This window comes from Cervus canadensis, chromosome 7, assembly GCF_019320065.1.
Source record: "Cervus canadensis isolate Bull #8, Minnesota chromosome 7, ASM1932006v1, whole genome shotgun sequence".
Lineage (NCBI taxonomy): Eukaryota > Metazoa > Chordata > Mammalia > Artiodactyla > Cervidae > Cervus > Cervus canadensis.
In genome coordinates this window covers 14,793,760-14,815,395 of record NC_057392.1, presented here as the reverse complement: position 1 = coordinate 14,815,395, position 21,636 = coordinate 14,793,760, and the positions used below count along the sequence as shown (strand labels likewise).

The 21,636-nt window shown below is 35.3% G+C and overlaps 1 protein-coding gene across 2 annotated transcripts in view; it reads left to right on the top strand.

Annotated features, from left to right (window-relative positions):
- DNAJC13 (DnaJ heat shock protein family (Hsp40) member C13) overlaps window positions 1-21,636 on the top strand; it is a 152,751-nt gene that overhangs the window by 75,991 nt on the left and 55,124 nt on the right. For both annotated transcript variants that reach the window (XR_006270511.1, XM_043474402.1), the window contains exons 21-32: window positions 1,165-1,247; window positions 2,626-2,779; window positions 4,561-4,664; window positions 4,750-4,909; window positions 6,149-6,211; window positions 6,986-7,087; window positions 10,548-10,652; window positions 13,706-13,908; window positions 14,991-15,075; window positions 18,396-18,550; window positions 19,234-19,279; window positions 21,165-21,319. Coding sequence is in view for 1 of the 2 variants with exons in the window: in XM_043474402.1 (XP_043330337.1) it covers window positions 1,165-1,247; window positions 2,626-2,779; window positions 4,561-4,664; window positions 4,750-4,909; window positions 6,149-6,211; window positions 6,986-7,087; window positions 10,548-10,652; window positions 13,706-13,908; window positions 14,991-15,075; window positions 18,396-18,550; window positions 19,234-19,279; window positions 21,165-21,319 (1,415 nt within the window). In the remaining variant the exon portion in view is untranslated. The remainder of the gene's footprint in view (window positions 1-1,164; window positions 1,248-2,625; window positions 2,780-4,560; window positions 4,665-4,749; window positions 4,910-6,148; window positions 6,212-6,985; window positions 7,088-10,547; window positions 10,653-13,705; window positions 13,909-14,990; window positions 15,076-18,395; window positions 18,551-19,233; window positions 19,280-21,164; window positions 21,320-21,636) is intronic.

Sequence of the window (21,636 nt, the reverse complement as noted above, 5' to 3'; positions counted from 1 at the left end):
ACCTAACATTAGTTTTCATGATAATGCATAGAATTAAAATTTGTAGGGAGTATTTCTTTAGTCAGTATGTTTTATATTTCAAACAGCATTTACTTTTTAAAATTTACTACATTGCCTTTATTCTTTCTGTGATATCTACTCTGTTTTGATGGTTTATTTTATACGGTTTGCCACTTCTTTAATGAAGTTCCTAACTTTCGTGTTTTAATCTATGCTACTTTCTACTTTCAGCTTTTGTCACATTGACGATTAGTATTTCATGATTGAAATATCTACACATTTTACTTGGAACAAAGATTCTTAACCTTCAGACTTCCAAGAAATCTTTGAAACCTCCCCCTCCAGTTATAAACCTTATGTTATGTGCCTTTCTGTGAAATAGGACCATAACTTTCTTTGAATTCTCAGATACATTTATGACTGCCTAAAATTTGGTTCATAGACTTTAGAGAACTAGGTGGTCCTTTAGTCTTAAAGATAATTTATAATGATGGCATCCTTGCAGAATATGTGTAATAGAGATAGTGTAGAGATACAGGCTCACTCATTTTTATTTTAAAAAAATTTCCCCCCTTTTAACTATTAAATTCAGGACAGAAACAATATGGTGAGTTTAAGTCCCTGCTACATGTGTGAAGTGCACTAAACTGCCTGGTATGTGAAGTTGTCTTTGATATTCTTTGTTTAGTAAGTTAAATTCAAGTTGTACTTCACATGTGTATGAATATAGCTACTTAGTTTTTGTCCATCAGCTATTTCAGTTTATACTTGTTCCTCTTGGCTTTGGTAGCAATTTAGTAACCTCTAATCTTTTGTGTTTATTGTTTTGCTGTGATATGATTTTTATATCAACTGCATGTAAATGTTTAAAATAAGTTACCTGTTTTTGACTGTTATTAACAAAATTTGAATTTGAAAAAATAACTTCAGGCTACATGGAAACTATTTCAGCAACACTATAGTGATATATGCTGACAAAGTATTATAAATACATTGTGATATAATCTCATATTCTATACTGTATTTTATAGATTCTGTCTCTTTTTTGTCTCTGTCAAAATTTGATAATGGAAATGTTTCTCATCACTTACAAAATAATGATATTCTCACTGAGCTTATTGAATAGTTCCAGATTGAGCACTATGACATTTTTTTCTTTTCCAGAATATAAATCAAAAGCCAGTAGTTCTTCGAAAGAGAAGACAGAGAATAAAAATAGAAGCGAACTGGGATCTCTTCTATTATAGGTAAACTTTAGGCCTCTTTTCCAGTTAATTAAATGTAGCATTGTTCTTAGAAAAGTCATGACAGTTTTTGTTTGTTTGTTTTTGCCTGGATGCAGTGCTTTATGCTACCAGGGTCAAGAATTATAGCTGTTAAGATTGGTATGATTAAAAAAGAAAGGTTGGTGTGATTAGTGATGCTTTCATAAAATTAAGACTTTTTATAGAGTGTTGGTAGTCTGATGGCCCAAAAGAACTTTTAGAATTATTAAGGCTTAGAGATGGTTACTTTAAAACACTTTATTATGGCTTAGATATAACTGTAACTTCTTTAAGCCTCCTTGGAAATACAGTCTTAAAAGAGCTGGATGATAAAAATATAAGGAGACTTGTGGGAAATGGACATCCAGTGAGCTGACCTCGTATACTTTTCCAGCCTCTCTAATATGGTAGCCTCTCCTCCCCATCTACTGTTTCACCCCACCACCTCCCAGCGCCCTCCATCTTAACACCCTCACACTCACAGTTATATCACATTGAAGGACTTTGAAACATTTGACGGGAGTTTGCAAAAACTTTTTTGAGATAATTCACAGTACTCAGTCTGGAAGCTGCTATTGATTATATAGTGGAAAATAAGTGCTTTAGAATCTTCCCACAGTACTTTATGAGTGTAGTATGTTTGTAATACAGGCTTAAGAATAGTCCTTGGTTTTCTTCTGGAATTCCTCAGGTGTGTTGTCCTCCCTAGAATTCCCTTGAAATTCTGGTATCAGACTTTTTAGGAGGATTGCAGGTTAAAAATGAATGGTAGGAAGGCAACCCACCCATAGTTCAGACTTGAATTCAAATTTATTATGATAGTTAAATAATTGCAGGAATAAAAGAAATGTATTTTGAAAATACCATCAGAGGTTGGCAGTTTAGTAGTATTTTTTCTTAGATAGTTTGTAAGGTTCTAATCTGGAATGTTGCTCATCCCACACACTTCCACACTCAATTATCCGGAAATTCTTATCCCCAACCTGTAGTGTCATATCTATTTATAATTCTTTTCTTAATTTATATTAGCAATAAATATTAAAATTGTAGTATCAGTTCCTTGTTTTAAAATCCTTACAGATTTGTTTTATGGTTTGGCTTCATTTTTTCCCCTTCACCATTTTATAATAAAAACTTTCAAATGTTCAGAAACGGTAAAAGAATTTTACCTGTGTACCTGTGTCTGAAATTTTACTATTAATATTTTACTATACTAACTTTACAGAGATTTTATTTTCTTTATTTATGTTTGCTAACATTTATTAATTCTCCTGTTGCTTATTATAAGTTATTGTTAGGGATATTTGTAGATTTTTAAAATTACTGCTTTCCACTATTTTTTGATTACATGTATATCTAGGTTTGGTCAGGACCATGCCAGATCAAACTTAATTTGGAATTTCAAAACACGAGAAGAATTGAGAGATAGTCTTGAATCTGAAATGAGAGCATTTAATATTGATAGAGAGCTTGGTAGTGCTAATGTTATCTCCTGGAACCACCATGAATTTGAGGTAAATTTTAATTTTTGTAATGTATTTATTTTTTTAAAATATTAGTTTGGAGTTATGCTTTTTTTAAATTTGTAATTGGTTAATGTATATCTCTCCCTTTCACTTATAATTTTATACAGGAAATATTGGAAAACTTTCACTTTGCCTGAGACAAATGAAAAATTAATTTTGTTAAGTACCTGAGTTTTGTACCTGAAAATCATGTAGGAGTTTTAATAAATTTGATCCTATGCATTCTAGATCTGTTCTGTGCTCATTTTCTTTCCCTTTAGAGTCTTTGCTGAAACATAGTCTGTTCCTCTTATTTCTTGTACCTTGTTCAATAGACTTTTTGTGTTATTTTAATTCTGAATGTGGCCTTTTTTTTGCTGCTCTGTTAAAATAGTGATGTGAATAATGACAAAATAACAGGAAACATGGTGGAATATTGTCTTATGTGTCTAAATTTTTATTATAGCTGTAAATTTGATCATGTTCATGACTCTGCTGACTTTGCTCTTTAACCGAACTGCATTTCGTAAACTTACTGATAATTTGTTATTGCTTATTGCCTCCCCTTTGAAAAACCTTTCTTTACTTTGGTTTTGGGAATCTATGTTCTCAGGGATTTTCTCCTTCAGTGTCCATTCTGCCTCCTTTGCTCATTTTTCCTTACTGTTCAACTGCTAAATGTTGGTTGGCCCTGAAGGATCAGTTCTTGGTCTTCTTTTTCATTTATATTTATTGACTCAGTGCTCTCATCCATCCTCATGGGGCTTTTTTGTTGTTGTTACTTACTGATGGAGAAAGTAATTATTTCAGCAAAGTAATGCTCAAAATTCTCCAAACCAGGCTTCAACAGTATATGAACTGTGAAATTCCAGATGTTCAAGCTGGGCTAAGAAAAGGCAGAGGAACCAGAGATCAAATTGCCAACATCTGTTGGATCATCAAAAAAGCAAGAGAGTACCAGAAAAACATCTACTTTTGCTTTATTGACTACACCAAAGCCTTTGACTCTGTGGATCACAAAAAACTGTGGGAAATTCTTAAGAGAGATGGGAATAGCATCTTAATAAATGGAGTTGAACAAATTGAAACTCAGAATTTATGGGAAAAAATGAAATGGATATACATATATATTTTATATTGTATAGTTTATAATTTTAGAAAATAGTCATTTTAGGCTTTGGTAAAAGAATTTTGATAATCTGGTCAAGAAATTCATTTTTATAGTTGTTCGCAAATCTTTGCTTGAGACAAACCCCAGTTCCAGATCTTAGGCTAGTCCCTCACATATTAATTCCAATGTGTAACCTGGGCATATGGAGAATGAATACTATATAAAAATGAATACTATAAAAAAAGTCATAAAATATAGTTGATGTGTTGGGAGATCAAGGAAGGCCCTAAGTACCATGTATGAGTTTGGCAAACTGTGTATGGTGTGTGATCATTTACTTTTTGCTTAGTTGTAGCCAGATTGTCTCTGTATGGTATTTTGGTATTCTCTTCCCTTAAATTTTCTTAGACACTATGTAGTCCTGTGACAGCTTTTATTTGAAAGCTTTGCATTCATAAAACTAGTGTGGAATTCTGACTCGCAACATTTAACTGAACTATTAAGTCATATTAATTATAATTAATTACAGATGTTTTAAGAAATGATGATTTTTTTTTGTTAAAGACTTATCTCATCAAGAAAAAAGAAAGCTCTGAATAGGAAGAATTTTAAGAAATGATTGTGTGAAAACTGCCAAAAATGTAAACTATAATAATGTAATTTGCTTTTATTAATAAAGGTTAAATATGAGTGCTTGGCAGAGGAGATCAAAATAGGTGATTATTACCTGAGATTACTGTTGGAGGAAGATGAGAATGAAGACAGTGGATCAATTAAGCGATCGTAAGCTACTCTTCATATCTTGTTATATTTGTTTTCACTGTTAGTCTCATGGTTAATTTGATTGTGAATTTTTTTTTTAATCTAGGTATGAATTTTTCAATGAACTTTATCACCGTTTCCTGCTCACCCCAAAAGTAAACATGAAGTGTTTATGTTTACAAGCCCTTGCTATTGTTTATGGCAGATGTCATGAAGAAATAGGACCTTTTACAGATACAAGATATATCATTGGAATGTTAGAAAGGGTAAGGATGTCATTAAAAGAAACTGCTATTTGATAATGTCATTGGAGTATATGTTAAATTTTCAGAGCTAAAGTTCTATTTGATCATGTTGCTGCCAGAACTTTCTACCTGTTTTTCTGTTGTTTACATTATACTTATTTAAATATAAGTTAGGAAAAACAGGAAAATAACTAACCGGTTACCATTTGTCCATGTCAGTTTACTTTTTTTAGTTGCTGCTTGTGAACTTTAGTGACCTATTTGCCAATCTTTAAGTATAGATGAACTGGACAGGTGTATGAAAGAAATAGTGACTTTTAGAGTTGAATATTCTTTTGAAACGGACATTTTGGAAGAATCTTAAATGATGCTAGCATACTAAGCTTCAAAGTGTGAAAATAGTAAAACTTTTAGAAAGGGAACCTTGAGTTAGCATAGTTTTGGAGTGTTTTTTTTTTTTTTTAATATAATAAAGTTTGTTTAACATTTGAGCAAGGTGAGACAAGAACAAACTGACCTATTCATCCATTATACAGCTCAAATTTGAGCATTACTTACCTCTTATAGTTTATACATCTTATTCTTTCATTTGTGTTTACATTCCTTTTAACAATTTAAATTTCAGTGTTTCAGCCTTCGAATCATTTCACCAGTTTTTAAAATGGTCATCGGTGCTTGCCATAATTGCCTTAACTCTCAGCCATGCTTTGTAGGATAGAAAACTGGTTCTAGTAAGTTCAGAGAACAGACCCAGGAAATAACCAGATGAAAATTCTTTATTTTGCTGTTACACCAAATTTCACAATTGAATTCTAATTCACTTTTATTCCAGTGACCCTGAGTACTTGTGACATAGCATTTGTGTTTTAGGCAGATAAATTTTTCCTTATTGTGTTCATGATTATGTGATTTATGTGAGATATCACTAATCAATTCTTTAGAATTTTTACTTGAGAGTATCATTTGGGCCAATTTTTTCATTTACTTCAGTTTTTAATATGCATTCTTAAAGGCTATGTATTAATCTGTTTATGACTTAAAGTATCTGCCTTTCTAGAGAAATTAGACATGTTTTATAAAGTTACAAAAAATGTAAGACATTGAGGAATTGGAATTATTGACAGTCTTCTCTGATATTCTTTGTTTACAGGATGACGTTATTTCTTCTTGGCTGTTGGTTGGCTTTGTCCAGTGATGATAATGTCTTAATCTGTGTTTGTATTTATTCACTTCTGACTAAATTCTCATTTATTTCAATAGTGTACAGATAAACTTGAACGGGATAGGTTGATCCTCTTCCTTAACAAGTTGATCCTTAATAAGGTACAGAATTTTGCATAAATATGCTGCTGTTTCCAAGTTAAGTCACACATATGTAAAGAAGATAAATGATTATAGTTGGGATTAATTATCAAGACATGGTTCTTGTCTCATTTTCTCTTTTTAGATCAGGAAACTCTGTGTGCACTCAACTGTTGAAGGGAAAAGTTCTTGCCAAATGTTCGTTTGTTTTTGTTTAAACTGACACTGACTTGCTTAATTTCATTCTCATTTTTAGTAAATAATGCAGATTTTTTTTAATGAAATAAAATAAGTCCTATGAAAATTTAATTTCAATTGTAATCTCTTCCTAACTTCTAAGAAATTACCAGTTTTTATCTTGCTGACAAAAACAAACTGGAATTAAATTTTTTTAATATACCTAGATTCTACTTCTAATTATAGAATAATCTATTTATTAACAAAAAAAATACTGGAAAGATGGAGGATAACTATAGAACCAGAGTTTATTCCACCCAGTCTTTAATTTATTTTTGTTTGTTCAGAACATATTTAAGTAAAAATTCTTTATGTGAACTCTCTGTAATATTGTTTTGCCTTTTTAACTTATCTAAATTGATACTCCTTGAACACAAAATTCTGAAAATACTAAGTAATATCATTTACATGTTAGTTTTTCCAAAGAGGTTCCACATATTCCACATATATACTTGATATATTCCACATAAAAGGTTCTCTTCTTTGAGAACCTTTTAGGTAGTCATATCTGTTGGAGAGAAAGATTTTAAATCGTGTAAACATGTTTCTGTGTTTCAGAAAAATGTTAAGGACCTGATGGATTCAAATGGAATTAGAATCCTTGTAGATTTGCTTACCCTTGCACACCTCCATGTAAGCCGAGCTACAGTACCACTGCAGGTATGCATGCTTATCTAGATTTCATAAGTTTAACCTTCTTTGAATATGAATTTAGGGTCAAAAGAATCATGACCTCAGATCAAAAGTGTCTGGGACAACATTAAACCAGTACCTGCATTCACATTATAGGGGTCCCAGAAGGAGAAGAGAGAGAGAGGAAAAGGACCTGAGAAAACATTTGAAAAGATAATAGCTGAAAACTTCCCTAACCTGAGGGCTTCCCTGGTAACTCAGAGGGTAAAGAATCCACCTGCAATATGGGAGACCTGGGTTTGGTCCCTGGAGAAGGGAATGGCAAGCAACTCAAGTATTCTTGCCAGGAGAATTCCATGGACAGAGTCGCCTGGTGGGCTACAGTCCATGGGGTCACGAAGAGTCAGATATGACTGAGCAACTTAGGCTTACCCTAACGTGGGAAGAGAAATAGTTAACCAAGTCCAGGAGGCACAGAGTCCCAGGCAGGATAAACCCAAGGAGGAACATATGAGACACATAGTAACCAAACTAACAAAAATTAAAGATAAAGGTAAAATATTAAAAGCAACAAGGGAAAAATGAGAACATGCAAGACAACTCCCATTAGGCTATCTGCTGATTTCTCAGCAGAAACTCTTCAAGCCAGAAGGGAATGGCATAATATATTTAAAGTGACAGAAAGGAAGAACCTGCAACCTTTTTGGGTGGAATATTCTCCCCAGCAAGACTCTCCTTCAGATCTGATGAATCAGAAGCTTTCTAGAGAAGCCAAAATTTAAGAGAATTCAGCTTTACAACAAATGCTAAAGAAACTTCTCTAGGCAGGAAACAAGAAAAGGAAAAGACCTACCTACAGAAAATAAACCCAAAACAACTAAGAAAATAATAGGATCATACATACTGATAATTACCTTCAATATAAATGGATTAAATGCACCAAGCCAAAGACATAAAGTGGCTGAGCAGATGAAAACATATGCATGTATGCACTTTTACTTACCATATCACTCTGCTTGAACCCCCCCCAAATAGTATGTAATTATTTTATATTGTTAGGTTAATCATGTTTCCATTATGGCTTGCAGTTGTAATTACCCATGATTATATAACTGTTACTCAATACCATTGTCTGATGATTAGTCATCAGAAAAATAACAGAACTCTATATCATCAAAACTACAGTTTAACTGAAAGACTTCTTCTGATACCTAACTTAGAGAAAGGATCTATACTTATCTCATTGGTGATACTTTTAGTGTTAATGTTAAATTTTTGTTTAATCTTCTTGTTTGAGGAGGTGGGTAGAATTGTGTAGAAAAGTGCTATTTCAAAATTCAGTTCAGTCGCTCAGTTGTGTCCAACTCTCTGCAACCCCATGAACCGCAGCACGCCAGGCCTCCCTGTCCATCACCAACTCCCAGAGTCTACCCAAACCCGTGTCCATTGAGTTGGTGATGCCATCCAACCATCTAATCCTCTGTCATCCCCTTCTCCTCCTGCCCTCAATCTTTCCTAGCATCACGGTCTTTTCCAGTGAGTCAGCTCTTCCCATCAGGTGGCCAAAGGATTGGAGTTTCAGCTTCAGCATCAGTCCTTCCAATGTACACCCAGGACTGATCTCCTTTAGGATGGACTGGTTGGATCTCCTTGCAGTCCAAGGGAATCTCAAGAGTCTTCTCCAACACCACACTCTAAAAGCATCAGTTTTTCGGCGCTCAACTTTCTTAATAGTCCAACTTTCACATCCATACACGACCACTGGAAAAACCATAGCCTTGACTAGACGGACCTTTCTAGACAAAGTAATGTCTCTGCTTTTTAATATGCTGTCTAGGTTGGTCATAACTTTCTTTCCAAGGAGTAAGCGTCTTTTAATTTCATGGCTGCAGTCATCATCTGCAGTGATTTTGGAGCCCCCCCAAATAAAGTCAGCCACTGTTTCCACTGTTTCCCCATCTATTTCCCATGAGGTGATGGGACCAGGTGCCATGATCTTAGTTTTCTGAATGTTGAGCTTTAAGCCAACTTTTCACTCTCTTCTTTCCCTTTCATGAAGAGGCCCTTTAGTTCTTCTTCACTTTCTGCCATAAGGGTGGTGTCATCTGCATATCTGAGGTTATTGATATTTCTCTCGGCAATCTTGATTCCAGCTTGTGCTTCCTCCAGCCCAGCATCTCTCATGATGTGCTCTGCATGTAAGTTAAATAAGCAGGGTGACAATATACAGCCTTGACGTACTCCTTTCCCGATTTGGAACCAGTCTGTTGTTCCATGTCCAGTTCTCACTGCTGCTTGCTGACCTGTATACAGGTTTCTCAAGAGGCAGGTCAGGTGGTCTGGTATTCCCATCTCTTTCAGAAGTTTCCACAGTTTATGTGATCCACACAGTCAAAGGCTTTGGCATAGTCAATAAAGCAAAAACAGCATTTTCTATTATTGGGTACAAGTAATAGTAATTATAACACTTGAATTTCAATGTACTAGGTACTATTCTGGTACACAAAATGTAATAACTCTCTAAATCCCATGACAGCCCTCCCATTTTACATATGAGGTAAAGGAACAACAGAGAGGCTAAGTAGGTTGTCCAAGATCACCTAATAATGGACAGAGCCAGAGTTAGAAGCCAGAGTCTGTATTCTTAACTACTTTCCTATACCTCTGTGTGAGTCTCACTGAAAGCTGATAGTAATTTAAATCATGTTTTAATAAAATATACTAAGTACATAAAAATTTTATCCTAGATTATCATAAACAATGATGTATGAAATTGAAAGAATTATCTGTCATGAGGGTAGTAGATTGAAAGTAACTATTTAAAACAACTGAAAACCTTCCTGTTTAACTCTTTGACCTCAGGTGTTTATTGAAATTTTCAGTTGGTGTAAATTTTTCCCCTCAAAAGAACTTTAATATTTTAAGCATTGTGTTTTTGGTTAATGGCCCGTGTTTGATTACATAGCTATTTACAGTATTTGCTACTAAAATTTTAGTGTCCTGATAATTTATTACTGGGTTTCCTTGGTGGCTCAGATGGTAGAGAATCTGCCTGCAAAGCAGGAGACCCAGGTTTGATCCCTGGATCAGGAAGATCTCCTGGAGAAGGGAATGGCTACCTACTCTAGTATTCTTGTCTGGAGAATTCCATGGACAGAGGAGGCTAGTAGGCTACAACCATGGGTTCGCAAAGAGTCGGACACTAGTGAGCAACTAATACTTACTAATCAGGCATATAGTTGGTCTTTGAATTTAGCATAGATTGCCAAGTGAATTTAGGAAACTGTTTACTTCAAATGTGTAATAAAAAGTAGCATTTTAGTACTATTAGGTGTTTAATTCTCCGCTCTTAAAATCAGGTAATTTAAATTTTAGATGGATTTCTAAAGATATATAAACTCAAGAAATTACTACTGTTTAACTTTTTATGATATCTGTCCCCTTAGACTTCTGCCTTGAAAAATAACTAAATGCTTTTAAAACTTAGAGCAATGTGATTGAAGCTGCTCCAGATATGAAGAGAGAGAGTGAAAAGGAATGGTATTTTGGCAATGCAGACAAAGAAAGGAGTGGGCCATATGGATTTCATGAGGTATGTGTTTCAGAGGAACTTTTCATGGAAGTCTTAGCCTTTTTAATGTCCTCCTGTTTAGCACATACAGAGATGTGTAGTATTTTAAATCTGTGATTTAATTTACTATCATCAGTTCCAATGACTTCATTTCCATTTGAAAGACTCACATATCTAGACACACAAACACACACAACCATGTCTTCAGTTCTTAGTGTTTAAAAGCTGTTGGGACTTCGATAGTGGTTCAGTGATTAGTGTTCTGTGCTTCCACTATAGGGAGCCCAGGTTTGATCCCTGGTGTGGGAACTTAAGTTCCCCTGTGCTATGGCATGATCGATCAATCAATAAATAAAAGTATTTCAAGAGGAATGCACCCTCAAAATGCATTTAAACACTTTAAAAGCTGTTGTTACGGCTTCGCTAATAATTATTAGGGAAATAGAAACAAAACTCAATGAGATACCACTTCACATTAGTCAGAATGACCATCATTAAAAACTCTACAAATAACAGATGCTGGAGAGGGTGTGGAGAAAAGGGAACCCTTCCTACATAGTTGATGGGAATGTAAACTTGTCCAGCCACTGTGAAAAACAGTGTGGAGGTTCTGCAAAAAACCAAAAATAGAGTTGCCATATGATCTGGCAATCTCATTTCTGGGCATATATCCAAACAAAACTGTAATTCAAAAGGTACGTGCACCTGTATGTTCACAGCATCACTATTCACAGTAACCAAGACATGAAAATAACCTAAATGTCCATTGACAGATGGGTGGATAAAGAACAACACATGTAACACATGGTACAGAAATACAATGGAATACTACTCAACCAGAAAAAAGAATACAATAATGCCATTTGTAGGAACATGGGTGCAACTAGAGATTATCATACTGAGTGAAACATGTCAGAAAGAGATACTGTATATCACTTACATGTGGAATCTAAATAGGACAGAAATGAACTTATATATGAAACCTAAGCAGACTCAGAGACTTGTGGTTGCCAAGGAGGGAAAAAAGTGGGGGAGGGATGGATTGGGAGTTTGGAATTAGCAGATGCAAGGTAGCATATATATAATAGAATGGACAAACATCAAGGTCCTACTGTATAGCACAGGGAACTATGTTCAAGATCCTGTGACAAACCGTAATGGAAAAGTATATATGTATAACAGAATGTACTTTGCTGTATAGCAGAAAATAACATTATAAATCAAGTATACTTCAATAAAAACTTATTAAGAAAATAAAAATTAAAGTTTTGAGGTAGTGCTCAGATTTTTAATGACTTTTATATAACAATAGCTACCTTAATAATTATGTTAAATGGTAATGCTTTTTTATGGTATGAACAGGTAAGTTTTAACATGCAGTCTTAAAGTCACTGAAAATTGCATATGCAGTCCAAGAGCAGTTTCTCTCTGAACGTCTGGTGATGTTTGGTCCTTCCCTCTCTCTTTTTTTTCTTGCTGCTGCTCCGGGTCTTTGTTTCTGTGCCAGGCTTTCTCTGTGGCAAGTGGAGGCCGCTCTCTAGGTGTGGTACATGGGCTTCTCCGTGCAGTGGCTCCTCTTGTCGGGCGTGGGCTCGCGGGTGCGTGGGCTTCAGTAATTGCTGTACTTGGGCTCAGTAGTTGTGACCTGCAGGCTTTTAGTGCACGTGGGCTTCAGTAGTTTCGGCACATGGACTTAGTTACCCTGTGGCATGTGAAACTTTCCTGGACTAGGGATCGAACCCATGTTCCCTGCATTGGCAGGAGGATTCTTTACCACTGGGCCACCTGCCCTGCAGGGAAGTCCTGCCCTCTCATTCTTGACTTCCAGGCTAAGTTGGCATTTAGTCAAAGATAGTTTTATAGAAGACCAGGTCTTCTGCTTATTTGTAATTAGGTTGTTTATACTCTGCCTATGGTTTTTATTATTTTGTATGTTTCTAATGCTCTGCAGTTTAGCCAACTAAGTGGTTATTTTCTAATATTAAACAAATTTGAGTGCCTAAAGTCCTGCCAACAAAATTTGTTGTTTCCTAATAGTGAATTTGCACATATATTTCATAGCTTTGTATTTTTTGTGAAATAGGAAACATTCAGTTCAGTTCAGTCGCTCAGTCATGTCCGACTCTTTGCCACCCCATCAATCGCAACACGCCAGGCCTCCCTGTCCATCACCAACTCCCGGAGTTTACTCAGACTCATGTCCATCAAGTTGGTGGTGCCATCCAGCCATCTCATCCTCTGTCATCCCCTTCTTCTCCTGCCCCCAGTCCCTCCCAGCATCAGGGTCTTTTCCAGTGAGTCAACTCTTTGCGTGAGGTGGCCAAAGTATTGGAGTTTCAGCTTCAGCATCAGTCCTTCCAATGAACACCCAGGACTGATCTCCTTTAGGATGGACTGGTTGGATCTCCTTACAGTCCAAGGGACTCTCGAGTCTTCTCCAACACCACACTTCAAAAGCATCAGTTCTTCCACGCTCAGCTTTCTTTGTAGCCCAACTCTCACATCCATACATGACCACTGGAAAAACCATAGCCTTGACTAGACGGACCTTTGTAGACAAAGTAATGTCTGCTTTTTAATGTGCTGTCTAGGTTTGTCATAACTTTCCTTCCAAGGAGTAAGCGTCTTTTAATTTCATGGCTGCGATCACTATCTGCACTGATTTTGGAGCCCAAAAAAATAAAGTCTGACACTGTTTCCACTGTTTCCCCATCTATTTCCCATGAAGTGATGGGACCAGATGCCATGATCTTAGTTTTCTGAATGTTAAACTTTAAGCCAAGTTTACCACTCTCCACTTTCACTTTCATCAAGAGGCTCTTTAGTTCTTCTTCACTTTCTGCCATAAGGGTGGTGTCATCTGCATATCTGAGGTTATTGATAATTCTCCTGGCAATCTTGATTGCAGCTTGTGCTTCTTCCAGCCCAGCGTTTCTCACGATGTACTCTGCATGTAAGTTAAATAAGCAGGGTGACAATATACAGCCTTGACGTACTCCTTTTTCTCTTTGGAACATTAACAGACTTCATTTTGTTTGGTCTGCTTGTAATAATGATGCCTTTAATTCATTTAGATGCAGGAATTGTGGACCAAAGGAATGTTAAATGCAAAAACCAGATGCTGGGCTCAAGGCATGGATGGATGGCGACCACTTCAGGCAATACCCCAGCTTAAGTGGTGTCTGTTAGCCAGTGGACAGGCTGTACTAAATGAAACTGACCTTGCTACCCTGATATTGAACATGTTGATCACAATGTGTGGATATTTTCCAAGCAGGTAAAATGTAACTGAATATTTCCATGGTTAACAGGGACTCTAAAACATCTTGTTTTCCTCATTTTTATGGATGTTTTCTAAGGCATTGGATTTTTCTAGTGACTTAGAGCAAAGATTTTCCATTTGTGGCTTTTTGAGGGAATGCTCTTTTGAATTTTGGAGCTTCTTGAAACAAGATATAATGAAATAATTTGCAAATTTTATTGATAGGGTAGCTAAAAAGCAACTTCCTCTAGGAAACTTCAAATAATCTTACAAAATTGAGGTTTACTAGCCGTTCTCTATCAACAGTACAAGTTGTCATATTCATGTGATTGGGGTAGGAACATTTTGAAATAAACACACTGTAGTTAATAGTCGTGAGTGCCTAGTGCCTGCTCCTGATCTGTCAGGTTAGTCTCTCCTGGTTTAAGAACCTGAGTCTAGGCCCATGTCTTGCCCCACTTGACTAGTGAAGGTGAGACTATTTATCCAGTGATAGTCATAATTGTAACCCTTGCATAGAACTTTTCAATATTTATAAAACTTGAATATATATCATCTCGTTTTGTTACTGTAATAAAGATATTTTGTCGTGGAATTTACTGATTAGTTGTTGATCTTATAGCACTTGAGGCTTTCATAATTCCAGTTCTCTAAAATATGAATTCAGGTCAGGCTTTAAAACATACAGTTAGTATTTAGAAGTAATGCAGCATAAAAATTAAGGCCTCACCTGGAAAATACTGAGAGTAGTTAAATTAACATTTAAATTTATGTGAAAAGGTTTGCTATGCCCTTTGGGGGGAATATCCACTGACAGTGTTTGGACAACATCAAGTTTAATCAGTTAAATAGTAAGTAAGAGCCTCTGGCTGTTCTAGGGTACTGTTTTTCAAGGAAATCTTATGGAAGGAAATGAAATCCTATTAAGCAGTCAAATAGATTTAAACCAAAATACCTAATCATGTTCCCAGCTGTATGAGAAGTAAGTCATCATTAACAAAAAAATAAGGTAACATGCTTCATGCCTAGTAGAATGCTCTGAACATACAAATTTTAATAAATGTATTAAATACTGACTGTAGAAAATATTTTTCTAGGGATCAGGATAATGCCATCATTCGGCCTTTACCCAGAGTGAAAAGATTATTGTCAGACAATGCTTGCCTTCCCCATATAATTCAGGTAAGTTACTTTTATATAATAAACTAGGAGTAATATTTTAAGAATCATTTTCCCTTATTTAACTGTATTGTGACCACCGGTCTTTGTTTTATTGTAGTCTATTCCATTTTCAAAAAACATGAATTACCGTGGAAGGCTGTACATCCAAGAGCCTAGAATTGGGAAGGCTCCAGGCTCCAGAATTATTCTCAAAATGTTTTATTTATTATCCGTTCTTAAAAATCACAACAACATAATAACTGAAAGGTGATATGCTGAAGTTTATGGTGCATGACGGTGTTTTTAGGGGTACTGTTTTAGGGAAGCATACCAGCAGGCCACAGATGTAGACATGCTGGGTTTTTTGTTTTTTTTAATTTTTTCATTTATTTTTATTAGTTGGAGGCTAATTACTTTACAATATTGTAGTGGTTTTTGCCATACATTGACATGAATCAGCCATGGATTTACATGTGTTCCCCATCCCGATCCCCCCTCCCACCTCCCTCTCCACCCGATCCCTCTGGGTCTTCCCAGTGCACCAGCCCTGAGCACTTGTCTCATGCATCCAACCTGGGCTGGTGATCTGTTTCACCCCAGATAATATATATGTTTCAATGCTATTCTCTCAAAACATCCCACCCTCGCCTTTTCCCACAGAGTCCAAAAGTCTGTTCTGTACATCCGTGTCTCTTTTTCTGTTTTGCATATAGGGTTATCATTACCATCTTTCTAAATTACATATATATGCATTAGTATACTGTATTGGTCTTTATCTTTCTGGCTTACTTCACTGTGTATAATGGGCTCCAGTTTCATCCATCTCATTAGAACTGATTCAAATGAATTCTTTTTAATGGCTGAGTAATATTTAAAAAAAATCTCCCCCAACTTCTGTTATTTAAGCATGCCGGCTTTTCAGTGTCCGTGTACTCTTCTGAAGAGCACTGCATTTATTTCTTGCAGCTACCACCACCCTAGCCTAGATGTCTCTGTAGCTGCACATATGACATGGTACAAGGAGAAGGGTTTGTTTTCCATCCTGGACTCTCTCCTCATATAGATAAAGGACTGTGCCTGAAACATCTGCCTCTGGCCAACATTTTCCAGTACTTAATAACTGAGAGGAAAGAAGTAGATGTAAACAAGATTAAATTTTGGGCCAGGAAGGATTGACTGAAAAACAAATTTTAAGAGATGTGGTCAGCATACCATGAAGTTTTGAGGGAAAGATATATTTTAATTAACCAAAAGTTCTTGGTAATATCTGAGCAAGTATCAATAGAATGACAGAAGAAATTTATTGATAAACCTAGCTGCTTTTAAGCAGTTTGTGCCTCCTGTATTTTTCTTATACTGTTAAAAAAAAAAAAAAAAGTTTCTTAGAAGCTGTTTTTGTTTTCACTTAATTTTCTGTATTCTGGGAGACATTATTCTTGCTAAGCATAGTTAGGCAGCCGTAGTGTTTTTCAGGAACATTATCTATCTACATTGCTCAGTACAGTTTTCTGTACATCATTTGCCCATAAGAGCAATAACCAGTTTTACCATCTAATAAAGCTTCACGATTTTTGGAATTGTCTAGGATATAGCAAATGAATATCCTAGGTTTTCTGGTATAGTCACTATTTCAGATATTCTAGGTTGTTGCCTGTTAATTTCCATATTTTTGTTAGAGTGATATCTAATCTTAACACCATTAACTCTAGGAAAAATCCTGTGTTATTGTGTCTCAGTTTTTCTTTTGTGAAATACGTCATAGTACTATTTTACTGTATATAATCTAAATACCTTGTTGAACAGATAAGACACCAAAAACAGAAAAATTTAAATTACTTGAAGACATATGGCTATGCAGTCTCATATACTGAATCTAGAACTTTGACCCTTAGTCTGAGCTAATACTTATTTTCATTATTGAAATTTTTTTACTGGTAGCATTTGACTCCAAATTGGGGATTCCTCAGAAGGAAGTGTTCATAGCAAATTGAAATGTTACTTGTGTTAAGATAAAACTTACTGAATTTATCAGGTGTTTAGTCATAGCAGTACTTGACACTTTTTTTTTTACTAGTCCATGTGCATTCCAGAGTTTCCAGATAGTTCCTTCAGTATTGCTAGATCAGATTTCTGGAGATGGCATCTCTTGGTGCTGTCTGGTCATAGCAGCCCTGCTGGTGTTTGGCTGCCCTCTTACCTTGTGCTTGCACTTACACTGTTTTTTTAGTGCTGTTTCACTGAGAGCTGTGCTCTGCCCAGTTCTTTTGAGTTCTCAAGTAGTCTTCAGAGGAGGCTTCATTTCAAATCAACTGACCTGAAACTAACCCAAAATGTAGCTACTCTTTTTCCCTTTTTTTAAAAAAAATTTATTTATTTTTATTTTTATTTTTTTTTTCCATTTATTTTTATTAGTTGGAGGCTAATTACTTTACAATATTGTAGTGGTTTTTGTCATACATTGACATGAATCAGCCATGGATTTACTTGTATTCCCCATCCTGGTCCCCCCTCCCACCTCCCTCTCCACCCGATCCCTCTGGGTCTTCCCAGTGCACCAGCCCCGAGCACTTGTCTCATGCATCCAACCTGGGCTGGTGATCTGTTTCACCCTTGATAATATACATGTTTCGATGCTGTTCTCTCTAAACATCCCACCCTCGCCTTCTCCCACAGAGTCCAAAAGTCTGTTCTGTACATCTGTGTCTCTTTTTCTGTTTTGCATATAGAGTTATTGTTACCATCTTTCTAAATTCCATATATATGCGTTAGTATTCTTTTTCCTTTTGTCATTAACAGAGATGTCCATTTAGGAAGAGTCCTGCACAGAAAACAATTTTACCTCTAATCAAACAAAACAGCTTCAGACATTGTTGGGCTTTTAATGAATAAGCTTTGATTAATTCTCTATTTTACTATCTCTGCATTAAATCTATAAAATATTTTTCAAATCTGCTTAGAAGCTGGTAGATAAACATACTGAGTCTAATTTTAATTTTACTACTTCCTGCTTGGCTTCCCTCATAGCTCAGTTGGTAAATCATCTGCCTGCAATGCAGGAGACCCGGGTTCAATTCCTGGGTCGGGAAGATCCTCTGGAGAAGGAAATGGCAACCCACTCCAGTATTCTTGCCTGGAGAATCCCATGGACAGCGGAGCCTGGCGGGCCTCAGTCCACAGATCACAAGAGTCGGACACGACTTAGTGACTAAACCACCACCACCACCACTTACTACTAAGGAGAAACTGTAACTTCAGCACATGAAATGCATAAACCTAAGATGAATGATGATGTTGCAAGTTTTAATAGCCCAGTAACAAAAACGTTTTATTTCTCTTTTTAGCTACTGTTGACCTTTGATCCTATCCTTGTTGAGAAGGTTGCTATTTTGTTATACCATATTATGCAAGATAACCCACAGTTACCTCGACTTTATCTAAGTGGAGTATTTTTCTTCATCATGATGTATACAGGCTCCAATGTGCTTCCTGTTGCTCGGTAAAGACTCTAATGATAATTTATATGAAATTATTTGAATTGTACATGGACAGATTTATTAAATTTATATTTTGTGAGCATATCATTGCCTTTATTATATTTTTCATTTTAAGAGGTGTTTGTATGTCTGAAAGTTTGAAAATTAGAAGATTGGGTAAAAGTTATTCAGAATCACACCATTTTATCATATCTTACATAAAAATTTTACCATCATCTAGTATTTTAATCATACAGATTTAATATATTTTTATTTTACTTTTTTCCTAAAATTGAGTAATTTTTTATGTTATATAATTATAATATGACCATCATTTAAAAACTTTTCTAATTTATATAAATTCTTACCTTAAATAAAAATTCAGCAGTTTGAGAATATGGATTTACAAGTTTAAGAGACTTTTATGGCTTTTATTTATAAAAAAAAAATCTGGTCTTAGCAAGTTCCTACTGTATAGCACAGGGAACTATATTAAATATCCTGTGATAAACTGTAATAGAAAAGAATATAAAAAAATAATGTATGTGTATAACTGAGTCATTTCACCATACAGTATAGAGACTGGCACAAAATTATAAATCAGCTATACTTCAAAGAAAACAAAAAAAGACCCCATCTTAGAAAATTAAGGTTTAAATCTAAATCAGTTCCTGTACCTGATAAGTAGTTTTTTTTTTTCCCCTAGATTTTTGAAGTACACACATACCAAACAGGCCTTCAAGTCAGAAGAGGTAAGCCAGATTAATCCTCTGAATATGGGACTTAATACTGGGGAACCTGTCCTGGCACAAACATTTCCTAAGTTGTATATGTTTATTGGATTATAAGCACTTGAAGGCAGATACCATTTTATCCGTATTTTGCTTTCCTTGTGGTACCTTGCACAAAGAGTCTAAGCTAATGTTTTAAATGTTAAAAATAAATGTTGCCTATTAGACTTAATATTTAAATGATTATAACCTGACATTTGCTATCTATGAGTGTAATTTGTTCCCTTTGTGTAAAATTTAGTTAGTAGTGGTAAGAAATAATTCAGTATATGCCTGAGTCTCATATAGTCAGCTCAGATTCAGTAAGACTTTCACGTTCTTTCTGTTCAGATCCCAGTATGGGAGAAGTGCTAAGTTTCTGTTTTGAGGCTACTTAGTTTTTCAGGTGCTCTCAAGTATTCTTGCCATTTTACTTGGGGAGGAATAATAGGAATATAAAAAAATGAGACTTTACCCAGGTCATTTTGACAAATGTAACTTTGTACCTACATTTTGCAGAAATGTTTACTGTAAATAAATAACTGAATCTTGTTTGAAATTTTGTTAGACTTTTCATGAAACATTGATTTTCAGATTTTATTGAGAGTGGTATAACTGAAAACTGGACCTCTGTTTAAGAGACTAACCAAGGAATGTTACACCACTTTGACAACAGACACAAGACCAAAACTGCATGTTTTATAGAGAAGCCAGTAAATCCCTAGAAAGTAATCTATCTACAATCTAATAATATTAAAGTGATGCCCATAGAAGTATGGTTTCCATAGCTCTGTACTAGAAAATGAGAATAACAAGTTTCTTAAAAAGTTGCCTCTAATGCTACCACATTAATGCAACATAAAACACTTTTGTCATTCTTTTTTTTCTCCTTTTTTCTGTGCAGTTATGTATATGTAATTTTTTTTCAAATTTTATAGTATAAAATCATTTCACCTAACTATTTTGAATAGTTACAGCAAACCAGTATTTGTTTATAGCAGAACTCTAGATGTAGAACCAAATAATAGTGTTCTAAAGAACAGAACAGCAGTTCGTTGCCTAAAAGTTTAACAGTGAATTTATGGCTTTTATTAGTAAAAAGCCTGAAAATATTCATCATCTAATTTGTCTTTGCACTAAGTAGTAAAACCATATGTGGGCTTTTTTCACTTCTTTGTCAAATCCCAGAGGAATGAATTGTCCTCAGTTTGCCTAGAAGGAAATAAGAAAAGTATTTATAGTCCCTAGAGTTCCCCGGCCCTCCCAGTTAGGTAAAGAAATGAGTTTAAAAATTTACCATGATAAAAGTACGAACATTACCCTGACTCCATTTGGCCAACCAGAGAATATGAAGTTCTTAATACCATTAATTACAATTACTTTTAATCGAAATTCTCCATCTAAGTTTTAGCTACACTTCATGAGGATAGGCTCTTTAAGATCTTGATTTTTCTAGACTTATTTTTGAAAACAGAAGCATGTGTCGGTTGGGAACTACTGCCGACAGTGTAATAGAATAATTGATGTAAATCTTTGCAGGATGTTCCTTTTGTTGGTCACTACCATTACACACGGTCAAAGGCCAAATGCCCTAAATAATGTTGGCAGTACCTGACCCTGAGGAGAGTTACGGCTGCTGCAGGGCTGGAGGGGGTAGTTCCATCTTAGAGCTCATGCCAAGGCACTTCATACCAGAAACCTTGAACTTCTCCTTTTGCCATTTTTTTCCATCAAATTTCCAAAGCATAAAAGCAGTATGTTCCAATTAGCTTCTTAAAATGTTCTCTAATACCAATTCATTTATTAGAAAACTGGAAGATAATTAAAGTTTTAAAGTGTTTCTAACTATGTTTTTTTTGTTTTAAAGACAAAAGGACAGGATATTTTTCAGAGAAGTATACTTGGGCACATTCTACCAGAAGCAATGGTTTGTTACTTAGAAAATTACGAGCCTGAAAAGTTTTCTGAGATCTTTCTAGGAGAATTTGATACTCCAGAAGCAATCTGGAGCAGTGAAATGAGGTAAATAGCCAGTCGACTGTATTTTATACACAGACTCTCCACCTTTTGCCATCTGATTTGACTTCTATGAGAAGATTTACTTTCACTAGTTGCATAACCTCAAGCTACAGTAGCCATTGGTGCCAAATCAAGTGACTTGTTCACAAGGCCCTCAGCTTTTTTCCTGTTCTAACGTGATGTGACAAAATTACTGTTACCTTAGTAGAGTTTTGCATAAGAGTGTGGAGCCTATTATCACTGGTACTTTCAGGCAATGAATTAATATGTATATAAGGGACATACGGGGCTTAAATTAAGACACTTCTTCTGAGTATTTG